The 18394-nt window shown below is 42.3% G+C and overlaps 1 protein-coding gene across 2 annotated transcripts in view; it reads right to left on the bottom strand.

Annotated features, from left to right (window-relative positions):
• Positions 1-387: 387 nt before the first annotated feature.
• GNB1 (G protein subunit beta 1) overlaps positions 388-18394 on the bottom strand; it is an 89977-nt gene continuing 71970 nt past the window's right edge. For both annotated transcript variants that reach the window (XM_029577926.1, XM_029577927.1), the window contains exons 7-11: positions 17947-18013; positions 13890-14091; positions 12773-12989; positions 2714-2829; positions 388-2095 (exon numbers count right to left, since the gene is read on the bottom strand). In XM_029577926.1, the coding sequence (XP_029433786.1) occupies positions 2723-2829; positions 12773-12989; positions 13890-14091; positions 17947-18013 (593 nt within the window). In that variant the 3' untranslated portion in view covers positions 388-2095; positions 2714-2722. The remainder of the gene's footprint in view (positions 2096-2713; positions 2830-12772; positions 12990-13889; positions 14092-17946; positions 18014-18394) is intronic.

The raw sequence follows: 18394 nt of genomic DNA, 5'->3' as shown, positions 1-18394 counted from the left end.
TCACAGCAGTCTCCAGAGTTCATTCAAAACAAATGATCTATTCTTAGCTGCACTAGCACCTTGGTAAGGGATGAGGAAAAGAAAAAATGCTTGAAATTTCCAAGTGCCCAATTGCAGAACATCCTCTCCAGCTCTGTTTCACCCTGAAGACTTCCCTGTAAACACTGTGCTTCACATGAATGGTGTGTGAGAGAACTCTGCCATTTTCTGAAAATTAACCCTCTTCCCAGCTTAAGGAGTCTGATGCCGATCCTAAGGATCAGGTCGGTGCAGTTCATTGAGAATGAACTCTGCAATTTACAATTCCCAATTCCTTCCAAGTCTGGTGCACAGATAATCCTAACACATCTGAAACCACTACTTTAAAAAAAAGAAAACCAGATTAACTCATGTCAAACTGCTTTATTACATCTTAAATAACAGTACATTTTAATAAGTATCTATCTTGCATCCAGCTTTCTTGTAGTACACGGACCTTAAAATTAAATACAAAAGGTGAAAAGGGATATAGGTTGCAGAGCGCTCTACAGAGTTATTTCATGGAAACAGACTTATTTTCATCTTTTTTGTTGGGTTTTGTTTTTTTTTTCTGCCAAGTCCTGGCCTAGCACACAATTACGGCACACTTTTAGTTTGTACAAAATGGAGGGAGAAAGTCACTACTGCTGCCAGGGAGGGGCCATCCAAAGGCTGCTGCTACTAACCTGATCATTAAAATAAAGGCCTCTAAAATTCTGACTCTGCTGTGGAGCCTTAACTTCTAAACAGGACGCTCAAGTTTGTCATCTCCCTCAGAAACCATGAACAGCATTCTTCTTTGAACAGACTACTTTTGGTTTTTTTGTTATAATTAATGAAAAACCCATAAAAAGCAAAATCGCACTACTGGAAACTGTGCATAGCTTCTCAGTAACTGAAGTTTACCATCGATTCATGCACAGAGTAGCGGCAATAAAAAATAGAGTGGCAATGGCTATAGGTTGGGGTTTTGTTTTTTTTTTATTTTAAACAAGCTGGAAAAAGAAATTGAAGGCCTTCGTTCCAGATGCATTTGTTAATTTTTAGCATTTCTACAGCATGCAAGTAAAGTAAATCCCACCCATTATGGCAAACAATATGAAAAACCCCCTTTGTTTTGTTTTAACTTAGAAAGTTCAAGATTTATTATTTCCAAAACATTGATTTGTACATCATTTCATACACAAAGAGGACAGAGTAAGTCCAAGCACAGGGATGAGGCTCTCTGAAAAAGAGAGCCCCACGATACAGAGACTGCTCTCCAATTGCTTTACGAAATCCAAGGAGTGAAACTAAACCCTGAAATTTCATTTGAAGGGAAGAGGGGAAAAAGGGCTTGGTTTGTACCAAATACCCACAGACATGAAAGATTCTTTAAATTAGTCTTTCTTTGCCGAGAAATGCATGTGCTTGGTTAGTTTATGGTTGAAAAGTATTCTCTATATGTTTTTGTGCAATTACCTGTGACAGACAAATTAGAAAAAATTGGGGACTAAATTTACAGCATTAATAACCCCAGACACTGGTATGGGACACCCTGGTTTTGCTCAATTGACCACAAAGAAATATATATATATATATATTAAAATAAGGAAATGATTTAAAAAAATACCAGTACAAACACTTTAAAATCTGAAACCATATGAGAAAAAAAAAAAAAGACAAGTATTCTGCTTTGTGTCAAACTTAACAAAAAACAAACAGAACTGTGGAATCTAAAACTTTAAACTCCCCAAAGTTAAGGTTAGTTTTATCATGTTCCCTATTATCCTCAAGCTGATTATGCTCTGGTTCCATGATAGTGTTTCCTTTTCCTCAAGACAAAGTAGAAGATGAAATGGTCCCAAAAGGAATGCACAATTTTATGTTTCATTCACCTAAAATCTCAGAAATTCTTCCTTCTGGAGAATTGTGCTCTTTGTTTTGGCGAGAGGGAGAAGGGAAAAGTTTCTGCCGTTTGTACAATGGAAGGGGGAGAGCGGTGTCCAAGTTAGTATGGTTGGATTGGATATGCTAAAATTTGGATTTTTCAGATGTTGGAATGCTCTTCCAGTCACCGTGGAGTCAAATCTGCTACCTTGAAGGGGAAAAGAAAAATAGTTACAAACTAGAGAACATGAAGGCATTCATAAAATGCAGATTTTGCTGCTACAGCTGGCCTGTGTGGAAAGTATTTGAAAACATAAGGTTATATATATTCTTTATTTAATATGGCTGCTGAAAGACTCGCCAGAAACTTGGCCTAGAGTCTGGTACTGGAGGAGATTTGTCAGAGTGTCTTCAGATCTTGAGCATTCTGTCTGAGCCTGATATAAAGGCCTTACTATCATCCAAGTGCAGTTTGGGAGCCTGAAACATGGAGATAGTGCATATGTACAGTACGAGTACTGCATCTATTGAATGATGCAAGATCTATTTATCAATCACAGGTTGTCTGGCAGTTTCCTTTCACTTCTCTGCATACTAAGATGAGTAAAGCCCTAAGCTAATCAATATGTTAAAATATCTCTCTCTCAAAATAGCTGAGCTACTCTCCACATTACAGGTTCTGGGCATTATCTGTAAGAATTTCACCTCTGCCCCTGAAAAGTTTCAAACCAGGCCAGGCAAGGGAAAAGTATTCTACCAGGTTTCCACTCTGGAAGTAACTGCACTTATGCTTAAGTGCTACATAAAATCCAAATCAAGTACGTACCTAAAGATTTTAGTTCCAGATCTTCAAGAAACTATCCCATGATCCTGTTGCCACCGCCATGCCATCATCAGTCACACCCAAGCAACTTACACGATTATCATGGCCAGCAAGAACACCTGAGCAGTAAAGAGATAGAAGTATTCGTGTTATATTTTTTTACATTTTGTACTTATTCACAGACTGTGATAAACTAACTGCATGCTATTGTGGCCATCGTTATGCCACAAGCTTTCCAGGGGAGATCTGTGCTCCCCTCCCATTACTGCTTCTTTCACAGTGTGCTGTCCACTTTTAACTCCTTTCCCTTGCACGGCACACGGATACCACACTAAGTAATAAGCAAGGCTATATTTTGCCAGTGTCTAGGATTATACAAACTGCACTATGTTACCCAACCTTCCACAGTTCAGGGAGGGTATGCACATATATACAATCCATGTAATAAAATATAAAACAAAATAAAATGTGGTCATCAGGTACACTCCAAGTACTGGGCATAAGATATTGAGTGTCTTCAGATCCCAGATAACTTATGAAATAGAAGTTTTGAGCAGGAAAAGATCTTACCCTCTCACTAAATCCTCAGTGAGCATGCATCTGCAGGAATGGGGAGCACTACTGCTTAATGTATAATAGACAGGGCCTGACACATTGATGAAAGTGCTACTGCTTAGGAGCGTCAAGCCCTGTTAACTCGAGGATTGTGTTACCATTTTGTGCCTACTGCAAACATGTGCCACTTAATTTACAACTTGCCAACTAAATCTACCTATATTGAAGTGCTGGGAAAAATGTTCAGCAAATTCAGTCTTGATCATTTTATTTCTGATTTGCTCATTCCCTTCTATATGAAAGCAGAAGTCTTGAACTGAACATGGGAGCCCAAAGCTGTTCCACAATTCAATAGATCCAAAGAGCTATTAGAAAACAGAAGCAGCACTAAATACATGTGCATGAACCAAGCACATTCTTTTGTTCTCTGGCCCCATACCTACTTCAATTACACCCACCTTAACTTCAGCAGAAATAGCATGATTTAAATAACCCAATTTACAGCTTGCTAAATTCATATCCATCTACATATTCCAACTGTATCAAATACATTCAGCTCTTACTGATCACAAAACTGAAAACAAAAAAAGCCAAACTGTCCTTAAAAGTAATATGCCACCAAAAGGAATAGGGAAACTATTTGCAAAGCAAATCTATAACCACACTTTAGTGTGTCAGCAAATCAGAGCGTGCACTTACATAGTTCATGTGCTAAATATTGTTGTATATGCAATTGAAAATGATTGAAAAATAAACATCTGGCACCCTTTGTGGGCAACATAGGTGAAAGAGAGAGTTTGGGACACTTTTTTGTGCAGAGAAGTTTTGCATGTTTTTCCGGCTTGCTGACACCCATAAAGGCACATTAAAGTTTGGGTACAGATTCGCTCTGCAATAATTATTTCACTGTTCCTTTTCATTGGTAGCGTATCAATTCTTGATACATTTTTTATCTCTGCAGTACTTCCCATCCAAAATATATATGGTCAAGACCATTTTTAAAAATTCATGGTGCCACAGGAAACCACCTGCTGCAACAGCTGTTGAGATGGCTGGAAACTGTTAGAGGATGCATTAAAAAAAAAAAAGTTTGGACACCTTAATGATCACACTGTGTTTAATACAATGTCTGCATGCTGTAACACTAGTTACAGAGATAGATCCAACATCTGTATTGGTTGAAGCTACACAAGAGGGCTTTTTTAAAATTTAATAACCTAATTAAAAAAAAAAGCATGGCACAAACAGAATAATGAAGCAGCAGTTACAACCCCAGAAGTTACATGAGAAGTAGGAGTAGGTACCTGGTTCCAAATGCATCGACCCAAAATGGACAGACTGGATGGGCCATTTTGGTCTTCATTTGCATCAATTTTACTATGTTAATAAAATGCAATGGACCAGTAATGTCAATTGGACTTCAGAGCTCAAACTTTTAACTTTATGCAGTACTACATTTGAAGTTATGAACAGAAATAAAGGGAGCAATCTCACCCATACTGCACCCTAAAAGTTAAAATGCTATTCCTGGCACTTACAAAACTGCTCAGATCTGAGCAGTGAACACTTTTCTATCACAATTTACTCTTTAGGTCTAACCTTTAAAATTAAAACAATTTGAAAACTACTTCCTAGAATGGGACTTTTCCTTACTGTCAACTTCTGTTCTAATAACTTCCATAGTAGCAGTTAGGCCCCTGTGACTAATCAAGAGCAGCAGCTTTAATCCAGCTGTCCATAGCACTTCCTTCTCCAGTGGCCCTTACCATCTCCAGCGATTCATAATAGGAAATGCAAATCTTACAGTCCACACACTATACAAATTAACAGGTCCTGAGCAGGCGAGTAGCATACCCAAAATATTCAAAGAGTTGGTTTGGACTGCTGAAGGCATTATCAGAATAAGATCTGACAGTAAGGAACATGTCCATTCTATTACAGTAATCTAACTTATCATTCCAATCTGTGTTTGTAGCTGAGGGATGCAGGGTGGCTAACAACGCCTGCAGGGCCTGGTAAAACTCCTGGATGAACATAGCTTAATGGGGAACAGCCAATATCGATTTAGGAAGAGGAAGTCATGCCTTACAAATTTCCTTGGGAAACTAAAAAGATGGGATAGGAAAGGAAAATTGGTTATCTGCCAATTTTCATTCTTGGAATCCACAGATCAGTTCAGACTCCTGGGTTTTGCCTCCCTACCAGCAAATTGAGACAGAAGTTTCACTGATAACTGCTACATAATCTAGTTTGCCACCTGCAGTCCCCTCAGTGTTGAAATAACCATTGAATCAACACTAATTATGAATCCCAACTCCCACAACGAGCAGGAGGAAGGTAAAATTGCAAACAAAATGGAAACTTGCTCCCAGAAACTAAAAGTAGAAGAGCATTGGTTCCATTAACTATGCTTTATATACAAACTGTTAGTACGAGCGGTAGACTCCTCCCCCCCCCAATGGGTGGCTCTGTGGAATTCTAGGAATGAAAATTCGCACATAAGAACCAAATTTACCTTTTCTGTTCATACCCCAAATCAGTCCAGACCCCTAGGATGTACCTAAGCTCCCCTAAATAGGGTGGGATCATGAGAGTCCTGCTCGTAAAGCATTCTCAAAGCACATGGACTCCGGAGCCTGGACATCCAAGCAATGTCTGGCACAAGCGTGCAATTACTTCCATGTAGCCGCCCTGCAAATTTCTTGCAGGGAGACCTGTTGGGATTCGGCATGAGAGGTCACCTGAGAACGAGTCAAGTAAGCCCTTAATCCCTCAGGCACAGGAGGACCCTTATAAAGGGTAAGCTGAGCCAATAGCCTCCTTTGGTCAACGCACAATCATAGTATTTGATGCCTTACACCCTTTCTTTGGACCACTCCACAGCACAAGGAGGTGATCCCTCCTCTGGAAATAATCAGTAACCTTAAGATACCTCAATAATGTTTGCCTCACATACAAGACAAAGCTCTTTCATGAAGCATAGACAAATCCAAATCCGGAAAAGCCTGAAGTTCCACAGTTTGACTAAGATTGAATGCCAAAATAACTTTGGGCAGAAAAGAAGCTACCATGCTTAAAGATACCCCAGACTCCAAAATCTGAAGAAAAGCATCTCGACATGACAACGCCTGAAGTTCTAAGATTCTTCTTGCTGAACAAATAGCCATGAGAAATAACATTTTCAGAGTCAAGTCCTTTATAGTTGCCCTAAGTGGTTCAAACAGAGCTTCACATATTCCTCTAAGTATCAGATTAAGGTTCCAAGGAGAACATGGAAGATGTAAATGCTTCACTCCTCGAAGAAAACACATCACATCCTGATGTGGACATAGGACATTCATGCACCTTACCCCAAAGACAGCCTAAGGCTGTTAGCTACAGTCTCAGAGAGTTAAAGACCAGACCCTTAACCAACCCTCCTGCAGAAAAGCCAAAATATGCAATGCCATAGCCTGCATAGGCTTACTCCATTAACTGTACACCAGCATTCGAAGACCCTCACATATGCCAAAGATGTGAAAGGTCACCTAAGCATGCGATAAGATGGTAATAACTTCTTCGGAATATCCCCTCTGTCTCAGACATTTCTTCTCAAAAGCCAGGCCATGAGACAGAAGTGAGTCATCTGGTCCGAAAATATTGAGCTCTGGCGGAGAAGGTTCAACAGATGGCTGAACCTCAGCTGCCTGTCTATGGCAGTCTGTGAACCATGGCCACTTGAACCACCAGAATCACTTGCTTGGATGTGTCGCTATCCATCATAACATCTTGCCAACAAATGGCCATGGAAGAAAAACAGAAGAATGCCTAGAGACAAGGTAGAACCAGAGCACTGATTCCTTCTGCCCTGTAGTCTCTCCATTAGCTGTAAAACCAAGGCACTTTGGCATTTTGTCTGGACACCATCAAGCCCATGGGGGTGGGGAACCCCATCTGTCGTGAATTAGACACATCGCCATCTCAAACAGCTCCTATTCCCCAGGGTCTAGCTTTTTCTGGCTGCAAAAATCCACTTGTACGTTATCCACCCCAGACATGAGATGCCATCAGCAGCTTCAAGCATTGTTCTGCCCAAACAAAAGTCCTGGGCCACTGCCTGACTTTTGGTTCGTCCCTGCCAGTTGATGCAGGCCACCACTGTTGCAGTCTTATAGAACCCGCACAGAATGGTCGTGTTAACAGAGGCAGAAAGGCAAGTAACGTGAAAAGGAATGCTCTAATCTAACAGATTGATAAACCACGAACCTTTCCTGCTTTGACCACTGGCCCTGCACCGATTCTTACACACACTGCCCCCATTCGGAAAGGCTGGCATCGGTGGTGACTATCATCCAAATCTGAACCAACTCCGCACTATGCTCCTGATTGGCATTAATAAGCCACAAAGACCATCTCTACCTTCCCCTTTGAGCAGGAAGGGAAACTAAACTCCTCTGATAACTGATTCCACTGGGAAAGAGCAGCTCTCTGAAGAGGCATCATAAATGCCCAGGACACCAGCTCCAATGTCAATACCATAGAAACCAGGACTTGTAGATAGGGCATTCGATGCTCAGAGTCTGGGACTAACAGGCAACTAAATCTGACCCTGTAACTTTAGTGACCTCTCTTCTGTGAGAAACACTTCCTTCCTGGATGTCGCATAGAACCCCTAGATAATCCAGGGTTTGAGAGGAAACAAGATGGCTCTGTCATATTTACTACCCAACTGAGAGAACTTAAATTCAACAGTACCCGTTGCATCGGCTGCCAACAGAGATCCTCCGACTTTGCTTTAATGAGGCAGTCGTCCAGATACAGATGCAATAACACACCTTCTCGACTGAGGGCTGCGGCCACTTTGAACATACACGGAGCTGTTGCCAGTCCGAAAGGAAAGGCCCGAAACTGAAAATGTTCCCCATGTATCTTGAATCATAGGAACCACTGGTGCTCTGGCCTGATGGCTATGTGCAGATATACTTCTGTCAAGACCAGAGAAGCCAAGCACTCTTCCTTGTACCAGAGCTATGACAGATCTCAGTCTGCATGCATAAACAAGAAACCTTAAGAGCCATATTTACCTTCTTTAAATCCAAAATCGACCAAAACATTCTCTTTTTTAGCACCACAAAATAAATGGAATATCTTCCTTTTCTTTGCTCCTCAAGGAACTAGCACTATTGCCCCCAGATGCCACAAGCTGTCCACCTTCCTCTGGACAGCTACCCACTTGGCTTGGGGAGCACAAGGGAAAATGATATAAGCCTCTTGTATTGGCTGAGCAAATTCTAACACATAGCCATCTTTTATCACACTGATGATCATAGTAGTTTTGGCTCACTCCTTGTAAGAGCACTAAACATCCTCAGAAGGCCGGAACAGAAGAGTGGACTTTCCTCGCCTCAGAGGACTTTTTACCTCCAGTTCCCAGGCCAAGGTTGACTTGGGATGGTTTGCGCCCATCCCGAAAGGACTGTCCCCATAACTGTGCTCTTCTGAAGCCCTGCCTCTGAGACCCTGAAAAACCTTTATTTTGGAAAAATGTCTTATTGTCTCGAAAACATGCATGGGTGGGAAAAAAATCTTCTGCCCTTTAGCTTGTCCTCTCGTAGCTTATGCTCTTTGGACTCTCCCAGATGCTTCACTATTTGCCTTCAAGTTCTCACCAAATAAGAGCTTACCCTCGAATGGAAGAGCACCCAGCTGAGATTTGGACCAAACGTCCACCGACCAGTTTCGCAACCAAAGTAACCTTGGGGCCAACACCACAGACAATCCTAGATGATGTTCTGATTACATCACAGCTGCTTCCAAGTGCTCCGCCTGTTTCATTGCCAACAAGATTGTGTCCCCTGCAACTGCTGGACCCAGTGCACGCATGAGCTCTGCATAAAACTGCTGCAAACCGCAGCCCTTATGCCCAGAGCTGAGACCTTAAAATTTTTCTTGGTACTTCCAACTTTCGATCCTGCACATCTCTTAATGCAGCAGAGCTAGCTAATGGAATGGTGGTCTTGGTTACTTGCAGACACTAAAGCATTCACCTTTGGAAGTGCCAAAAACTCCAATCTCTCTTCCAATAACAGCCAGAGCTTCGCCATTATTCTTCCAACCTTCAAGCCGGATCTCAGGGGTCTCCCCCTTTCCAAACCACCAGGTTTCTCCACCGACTTATGAGGGGGAAAGGCTTTCGCTGGTTCCCTCAATCATCCAATATGGGATGCACCCCCTCTAGATTGGATTCCTTCTGCGAAATCTTGATTCCAAGCTCCTTCAGGACATACGCAATCAAGGGCCACAGGTCTTCCTCGAGGAGACACACCACCTTAGAGTCATCCCTCTCGGCTATTGGAATCTCTTCTGGTCCCTTGTCCAGGTCCACCTCATTTTGTCCCAACTTTGTTCCTGGGGAATCCTCCACAGCAGCATCAGAATAGTCTTGAGTCATCAGTATCCCTCTCGGGACTATTTAGGTGAGGGGAAAGCTCCAAAATCTTCTGAATGCTTAACTACTTTCCTTTTGCCACCCCAGGTCCCTGCACCAGCCAAGAACCTTTGGAGGACCTGGACCTAAGGATAACATCCCTTGCTGATTTCTTGGCTAAATAAGCTTTAGTAAAAAGCTAAAGGCATCTCTTTTTAAGCAAGCATTTAATTAATTTTAATTCACACTTTTTACTTGTTTTAGATGCTGGTTATTGCTTATGTTTTTATTAATTCGTATTGAAATTGATTTTTTGAATGAAAGCCATATTCATCAAGAGCTGGAATTGCAGGGTAGGAAGATTTGCATGCACTGGGCTCCTTTGTATGCAAACTTCTCAAGCATATTTATTGTGGATATCCTCAAAACCTGACCGGCTAGGTGTGTGAGGACTGGATTAAGAACCCTGTCAGGCTCCACGGAAAAGCAAAAACTGAAGAGGACCCCGCGAGGATGTGTGGTATAATGCATACCTGAGCATGCTTAAGAAGGCTCAGTCAAAGTTCTAGAAACTTGACATAAGTTTTCCATGCCAGGCTCCATCCAATGTCGCCCATGTGCATGGACTGCCATCCTGCTTGTCCTAAGAGTGTCTAATGCGATTTCACACATAGAAACATAGAAATGATGGCAGAAGACGACCAAACAGTCCATCCAGTCTCTGCCCAGCAAGCTTTCACACTTTTTTTTCCTATACTTTTCTGTTACTCTTGTCCCTTTAAATAACTATTTTGGTTCTATTTCCCTTCCACCCCCGCCATCGTAGATAGCAGTGCTGGAGCTGTATCTAAGAGAAGTATCTAGCAAATTGGTTTGGGGTAGTAACCACCGTAATAAGCAAGCTACTCCCACGCTTGTTTACCCAGCCTGTGCAACTCGGTCCTTGTTGGTTGTTTGAATATAAATCCTCTTTTCTTCATACCACTTGCCGTTGAAGCAGTGAGCTGCGCTAGATATGTATTCTAAGTGAAGTATCAGGCTTGATTCGGGATAGTAACCGCCAAATGTGATCTTGAAAAGCTGTTGTCAGAATGATGGCCTGTTTTTACATTACAATAATGTATAGGGTCCTGTCTGATGAATAGCAAAGCCCTTTCATAGAGTGATGCAGGAGGGAGGCTGCCTACTCCAAGGTCTGTGTTCTTCATGACCAGACCCAACTATAGCATTCTTAGGCCACTGTTTCTATCTAGATTCAATGCAATCATCCTACAAAGCAAACATTTTATTCCCCTAATCAAGCTCAACTGATCTGAGAGCAGTCTACAGTGGATGACCCAAGCATTGCAAGGGTACTCATGTGAAACCTAGTTCATAGAACCATCTCTATGGTTGACAACCTGAGTCCCAGATCCATACGTAAAGACCAGTCTGGAACTGGTCATACGTAAAGACCAGTCTGGAACTGGTCAGGTTACCAGATGACAGCATCTGGTAACCTGACCAGTTCCAGACTGGTACAGAATCTTAATCCTAGGTAAGATAGATCCTGAGGCAGGTAGAGAGTTCTTGTCCAAATTATAATCCATCTGAGTAGCTGCAATAAGGGAACCACCTTACTGTGAGCCTTGCAGAACTCCTGATGCATCCAACCCAAGTATGTCATTCAGGTACAGAAATACAAACATGTTCCACAACTGAGTTTGCAAACAACTTTGTAAACAATCTGGGGCCAAGGGTTGGTAGAATGGAAGAGCCTTGTACTGATCATGCAATTAGTTTAGGTCCAACTTGAGGAATTTCTTGAAACACAGGGCAATCAGTATGTGTAATCACACATCCTGGAGAATCAAGATGCCTAGAAGTACCCTGGGTCTGTCTAATTCCATTCTGAAGTGTTCAACCAGCATGGACTTGTACAATTTCTTTAACAGAATAGGCCTGAAGTCACAGAGCTTCTTTGGGATCTAGAAAGTAGGTAGAATAAACCCATGTACCTTTGCATAAGGACAGACAATGCCCTGCAATTCTACAAGTTGAGTCAGTGTCTGCCACAGTGCAAAAGCCTTCCCTCAGGTTTAAGAATTCTATTAGGTGTCACTTTCAGGTAATACCCAGAACTAAACCACTTGCAATGGATTTTTTCCAGATTGGAAAGAAACTGCTGCTTCTCTCCTACTTGAGGCAGGTTCCTAGGACAGTAAGCAATTCCTCTTCCCTAAAAGGAGATCTTGCACCCCTGGGGAATCTTAGTCTTATTGCAGGAGGGCCTTTTTTTAGGCCTCTGAGAACTAAATACAAAAGGGATCCCAAGCAAGTAGCTCTTAGCATAGCTTTTCTGTCACAAGCCTTTGCTTGCTGCTACTTCATAGGCCTTCAGAACCTAGAAGCAGCACTCAGGAGCTGCTACTACTGCAAACTATCTGCAGTGCATAACAGCACAAAAGGCAGGAAGGACAGGAAATAGTAGTAGTTGAGATACGAAGTGCTATGAGGCAACTCCTAGTGCTAAGCTGCTGTTCTCAACTTCACTGCCCAAGCAGTAATACCCACAGGTTTGGTTTAATTATATAGCAAATCAGAAGAGTTTTTTTTAAATGCAGATTTGCTGACTTGCCAAATAGATTAGGAAGTCTTACTGGAAATGTTTTCACAATTGAAATGCCTCTTCAAAGAATCTGTTGAAGAGGAAGATAATCCATGGTATTCATCAGATCCAAGCTATGCCCTCTAGTAAAGGATTACGTTAGCACTTAGCTTTTTCCTAGGAACAGCTAACCTAAGTTCTCTTCGATTAACAGGACCGAGTCAGTAAAACATCTAGTACACTATTATGGTACTTATTAGTCCAGCGTTCCGCTGCTTGCACCAGATCTTTCAATTAAGTTAACCTCAGTGGTAATTTCACTATTGTTATATTATCACATTTAATGGGTTAGGCAAAAAGCCAGTACTATCACATTTAATTCTACATCAACATTTTCATATAGTATCACATTCATAGATCAGTAAATTGTCCGTGGAATGGAAGGGGAGGAGGAGAGGGTGTTGCCCAAGTAAGGAACAGCCTTTCAACCGAAAAATCAGTGTCAATACATCACCTGCTCTATCGGCTTTTAGCGTATCCCAGACATTGCAGTTAAAGTCATCATATCCAGCAAGAAGTAGACGCCCACTCTTCGAGAATGCTACAGAGGTGATGCCACAGATGATATTGTCATGTGAGTATACCATAAGCTCCTGATCAGCACGGAGGTCAAAAAGCCTGCAGGTGGCATCATCTGAACCAGTGGCAAATGCATTGCCATTGGGGAAGAACTATCGAAAGACAAAAGGAAAAAAAAAGTTTATACATTAGGATACCTCCTGCTTTAAAGAAATGCTACGTGTGGTATTCCTGATCCATCTGGAACACTGTCCTACTGAGATGAATCCTTTAATCCTGAAAGTGAAGGTATAGCTCTTCAGCCATCTTTATCTTCTTTACTGTAGGCCTTTTATTCAGCTTTTCTTTATAATGGCCATGAAGAAAGACTGAGCTCACACTAGAGATGTAACTTTTGCAATTATATGTGGAGAGCCACAATGCTATCTTTACATTAGAGAAATGTTAGGCGATCTATAATTTTTCTTTTTAAGTACTCATTGTTTTCATGTACTAAGCAACATCGCCTGAAGCCTCTAGCTGAAGACTTTGGGGGCAATAATCAGTGTTTAGGCTGGTAAATAAATTTACCCACATAAAAACAGCTTAATTATTGCTTCCTTCTTCCTCCGACCCAGTACACAAGTATTGCAAAAAGTTGCTTACCTGTAACAGGTGTTGTCAAGAGGACAGCAAATGTAAATCCTCAAGTGCTGAACTGCATTAGAAATTTTTATAACTGGGCCGCTTATTATACCTATAGTCTTCAGCAGAGATTTCAGTCTATGATAGAATTATACTAACTGAGCGGCTGTCCTATGTGGGCTTACTGAGCTTGTGGATCATTCTTTCACACTGTTCCATTAATTAAAAAGGTTTAAAGAGAGTCTGCTTGGTAATTTGTCTAAAATAGTAACCGGAGATTCAGATAAACATTTTGTCAAAAATCTGAATGTTAGATACGACAGGGAAATTATTAGAAACTAGCTGAAAAAAAATTGTTGTTGGGTACCACATAAAACCATAAATAATTCAGTTGCCTTTGATATTACAAAAAATTAACAAAAACATACACAGATGGCATTGATGTCTGACTCGTGGCCAGTAAAGGTTTGCCGACACATTCCTTCTCTAACATCCCAGAGTTTGGCTGAAGCATCACAGGCACCAGAGACAAACAATCTGGTATCGGGGGCGAGAGAGAGGCTCATAACATCCCCAGTATGGCCCGTAAACGTGGTCGTCTGTTGCCCAGTTTCGATGTCCCATAGAGCGCTGGAAAGTAAGTGGAAGAGAGAGAGGAGAAAACACCACTATCATACAAAACCCATCAAATTCTACATGTCAAATGTAGGTTACATGAAATATCTGAAGGGCTCATCCATTGTCACACAAATCTAGTTAGATGGCAAATGCCATACTCAGTCTAAACACACACAGCCAGGCACGTTACAGCACATATCAAGACCTGGATCAAGCCTATAATCCGAAGCCATGCAGCTTTTATGGAAAGAGAACACTGAATTAATTTGTATGCGATCACTGATGTAGAGATATCATTGGGACTCAAATACTATATTAAATAAAATGTACTAATATATTGTGTGAATATATGGAGGGGGTTATAATTATGGTGTGCTTTGTCTTTTGCTTATAAGGAGAAATTACTACTTACCGGATAATTTCATTTTCTTTAGCATAGACAGATGGACTCAGGACCAGAGGGTTATGCACCTCTGCCAGCAGATGAAGCCAGAGAAAGCTGACACCACAGTATATATACTCCTGCAGTATTCAAAAGCAACTGTGAACAGGCTAGCAAAAAGCTTGGTTAATAACAGTCAACCATTACTGTACCATCCCCCTGTGGCCTTCCATCCTGCAAACTATTCTGTCACAGGGGAAAGGCAAAGTGCAGCTTGAATCAGTACCCAAGAACTTCAAATCTCTCCTGCAACTGAAGAAGCGAGGAAACTTCACATTGTGAGAAGGTGCCACCAGTCTAGGAACGGCAATACCCATTCTCCCAGCTCCAGACTCTCCTGGCTGAGAAAGTCTTTTCCTGTAATATGAAAGGCAGAGCTCATCTGGAGATGCTCTTCCGCCCATTCCATAAGTTGGTCTATTTCCAGTAACACTTGCTGGCTGCCGACTGATGTAAGCCACTGTAGTTGTGATGTCAGATATTATTCGGACTGCTTGATCCCGCAAGTCTGTCAGTGAACTGCAAGCACGCCGACCGGACTGCCCAGGCTTCCAGTTGATTGATGCTCTAGAGAGACTTCGGTATTCCAGCGCCCTTGCGCTGTTAGTTCCTGACAGTGAGCTCCCGAACATAAGAACATGCCATTCTGGGTCAGATCAAGGGTCCATCAAGCCCAGCATCCTGTTTCCAACAGTGGCCAATCCAGGCCATAAGAACCTGGCAAGTACCCAAAAACTAAGTCTATTCCATGTTACCGCTGCTAGTAATAGCGGTGGTTATTATCTAAATCAACCCTGGAAACTCACATCTGTTGAGGGAGACTCCCTTTCTCAGATGATCATCTTGCAACCACCACTGCAGGTGAGAGCAGATTTCCATCGGCAAGTGGAGCCAAACTGAATAGTCCTGAGATTGTGGGTTCTTGCATATGCGCTCTTGCCCACAGCACCACTTCCAGGGTTGTCGCCAAACTGAGTACCTGTAGATAGGACCACACTGTTGGGCATATAGTGTTCACCAAAAGACATGCCTGCGACATCAGCTTCTAAATCCGAGCTTCTGGCAGGAAAACTTTGCCTTGCGTCGAACCAGACACCAAGTTACTCAAATTTTATTTGTTTATTTGTAGAGTTTTATATACCGTTATTCGGTAGAGCCATCATAACGGTTTACAAAATATGCAATCATACAAAATATGCAATTAGCATACAATCAAATGGCATTAACATGGTAGTTGGGAACAGTAGAGTATTGTGAACAGTAAACATTTTTTCTTAGTAGCTGAATAACAGAATAGTTGACTAATGACTAAGAAGACTGAAGACTGCTCTTGGCCAGGCTCATTTCCCAACCGAGCTCCTGCACCGTGAAATGCAGAAAACACTGGTGTTCCAACCCAATGGGAATATGGATGTAGACCTCGGACAGATCCAGAGAGGGCAGATATTCCCAACTGCACGGTCATTATCACCGAATGCAAGGTTTCCACAACATGTTCAGATATGGTTCCAGTCCCAAAAGGAATTTCCCCATCTTCCAGGGAGTCAGAATCTGCCTCATCAGTGCCATCTGGGTTCCTGTCAGGAACACCCACAACTAACCGATGTGTGCTTTGGTGCTTAAACATAGGCTTGGAAGAGGGATGGCCACCATCTGAGGATCCGACCTGACAGGATTGGTCGAAGCTGAGGACTGTAATCCTTGAAAGATCTACCCAAGAAAAGGCAGACGGATCCAGGCCAAAACCAGAAAGTACTGGAGCAGGGCCCACTGAGCTGCCATCTACTGTGGAGGAACCAGTCAAGGAAGATCCTCCAGACAAGTCCTTAGCCAGACCATCACCAGGCTGGGAAAAACCAGGCTTAGCAAAACCAGAGGAAGATAATTCATCCTGAGCCTCTAAACAGCGCTGACAAGTTAGAGCGCACACTCCAGGCAGAGATGCCTGAATATGACAGGCAACACAGAGAGAAAGGCACTTAGGTTTCTTGTTCACCGGCACCATTATGTTAGTCAGTCGACTGAGGATGTACGTCCAAGCTGGCTTCTGCTGCAAAATTTCAAGCTCACAAACGTTTGGCGCCTCAAGTTTATGCGCCGCAAAAAGATGCAGTGTGCCAAAATCTGGGAGCACCAGAGATATGCACCCAGGAAATGCACCCAAAACTGGGGGCACAATTCATATGCAGAGCAAAAAAATGTGCACCCAGGAAATGCACCCAAAACTGGGTGCACAATTCATATGCAGAGCAAAAAAATGTGCACCCAGGAAATGCACCCAGAACTGGGCGCACAATTCATATGCAGAGCAAAAAAATGTGCACCCAGGAAATGCACCCAAAACTGGGCGCACAATTCATATGCAGAGCAAAAAAATGTGCACCCAGGAAATGCACCCAAAACTGGGCGCACAATTCATATGCAGAGCAAAAAAATGTGCACCCAGGAAATGCACCCAGAACTGGGCGCACAATTCATATGCAGAGCAAAAAAATGTGCACCCAGGAAATGCACCCAGAACTGGGCGCACAATTCATATGCAGAGCAAAAAAATGTGCACCCAGGAAATGCACCCAGAACTGGGCGCACAATTCATATGCAGAGCCAGATGTACCTTGCACACCAATGTTCTTGCAGAGGGCAGCTGAACATGCACAGCAGCCCGCAAAAATGCTGCTGCAGCCTACCATGCGGCGTGCAGGGCCTAGTCCACCCAGGCAGCTCAGTTCTCTTAACCCCCCCACAGGAGTGGGAACAAACGGAATGGCTCACCGAGCACGGAGACCAGAGAAAGTCCTACAAAACCCCTCTACACCGACTTTTTTTTTTTTTAAACTTACCTGAGCTCAGCCCTTCCCTGCTGAGTACAAAGACTGTCTCTGGCTGCAGGGGGAGAGGGCTTCTGCCGTCACTGCCATGTTCTGCTTCACAGGAAAGCAGGGCTGCTTTTTTTTTTTTTTGTTAAATAAAATTCTCCTAAAATCTGAAGCATTCCACATAGGGAGATGCACGTCCATCATCTGCCGGAGACAGAACACCGGTGGGCTGATGTCACTGCAGGAATACACACACACAGTGATGTCAGCTTGCTCCGTCTTCATCTGCTGGCAGAGGTGTCATGAGTCCACCTGTCTTACACACACTAGGAAACTTGTGTTTATGTTTGTGATCTTAATGTTGCATTTCTCCTAGAAGCATTCAATGCCTGTTTCTACTCACATGGGTTATTATTGGGGCAGACTCTTGCTGTCTATCTTACAAAATATAATGCAATTACACAATTCTGCAGTATAAAACAAAGATAAGAGCAGCCATAAAGCTGCAACTTAGAAGATTAGCAACTTCAAATGAATTCTTCAGTACATGTAAAGGGTCAGGACCATGCCACAAAGTCAAAGAATTCACTTTAAACTTCAGTAACTCACCAAGTGGTGTCCCCAGAGCTGGTTATTATTTGATTATCATCCAGGAAGCGGCAGCATGACAGGTAACCTGCAGAACATGGTAAAAAAAATTAAAATATCAATAGTTATTCAGAGTTAAAGCTCTATTTATGCAACCTGGAACTGGGAAAGAAGACACTAAAGAAATACTTGAGTTAAATTTACCAAGTTTAATGGGTTTTTAGGACAAAATAACTCAATTACCATCGTACTGTATCCAATCCTTCCAGACATCACTCAGTCTATCAAGTCCCATCAGATTCACATAGCAAATCCCTTACAGTTGCAAGCAGCTCTAGTGTCACTAACAATTAGAGTTGCCCATTTAAAGTTATGCTAAGGATATCTCTCAGTTTCCAGTGATAAGAGCATGACCACTTGTAAGATATCACTCCTTATCCAGGACAATTTTTTTCTATGTGCGCCTCCT

Source organism: Rhinatrema bivittatum, chromosome 15, assembly GCF_901001135.1.
Source record: "Rhinatrema bivittatum chromosome 15, aRhiBiv1.1, whole genome shotgun sequence".
In the NCBI taxonomy this organism is placed as follows: domain Eukaryota; kingdom Metazoa; phylum Chordata; class Amphibia; order Gymnophiona; family Rhinatrematidae; genus Rhinatrema; species Rhinatrema bivittatum.
Note: the sequence above shows the minus strand (reverse complement) of the source record. Positions and strands in the feature narration are given on the sequence as shown.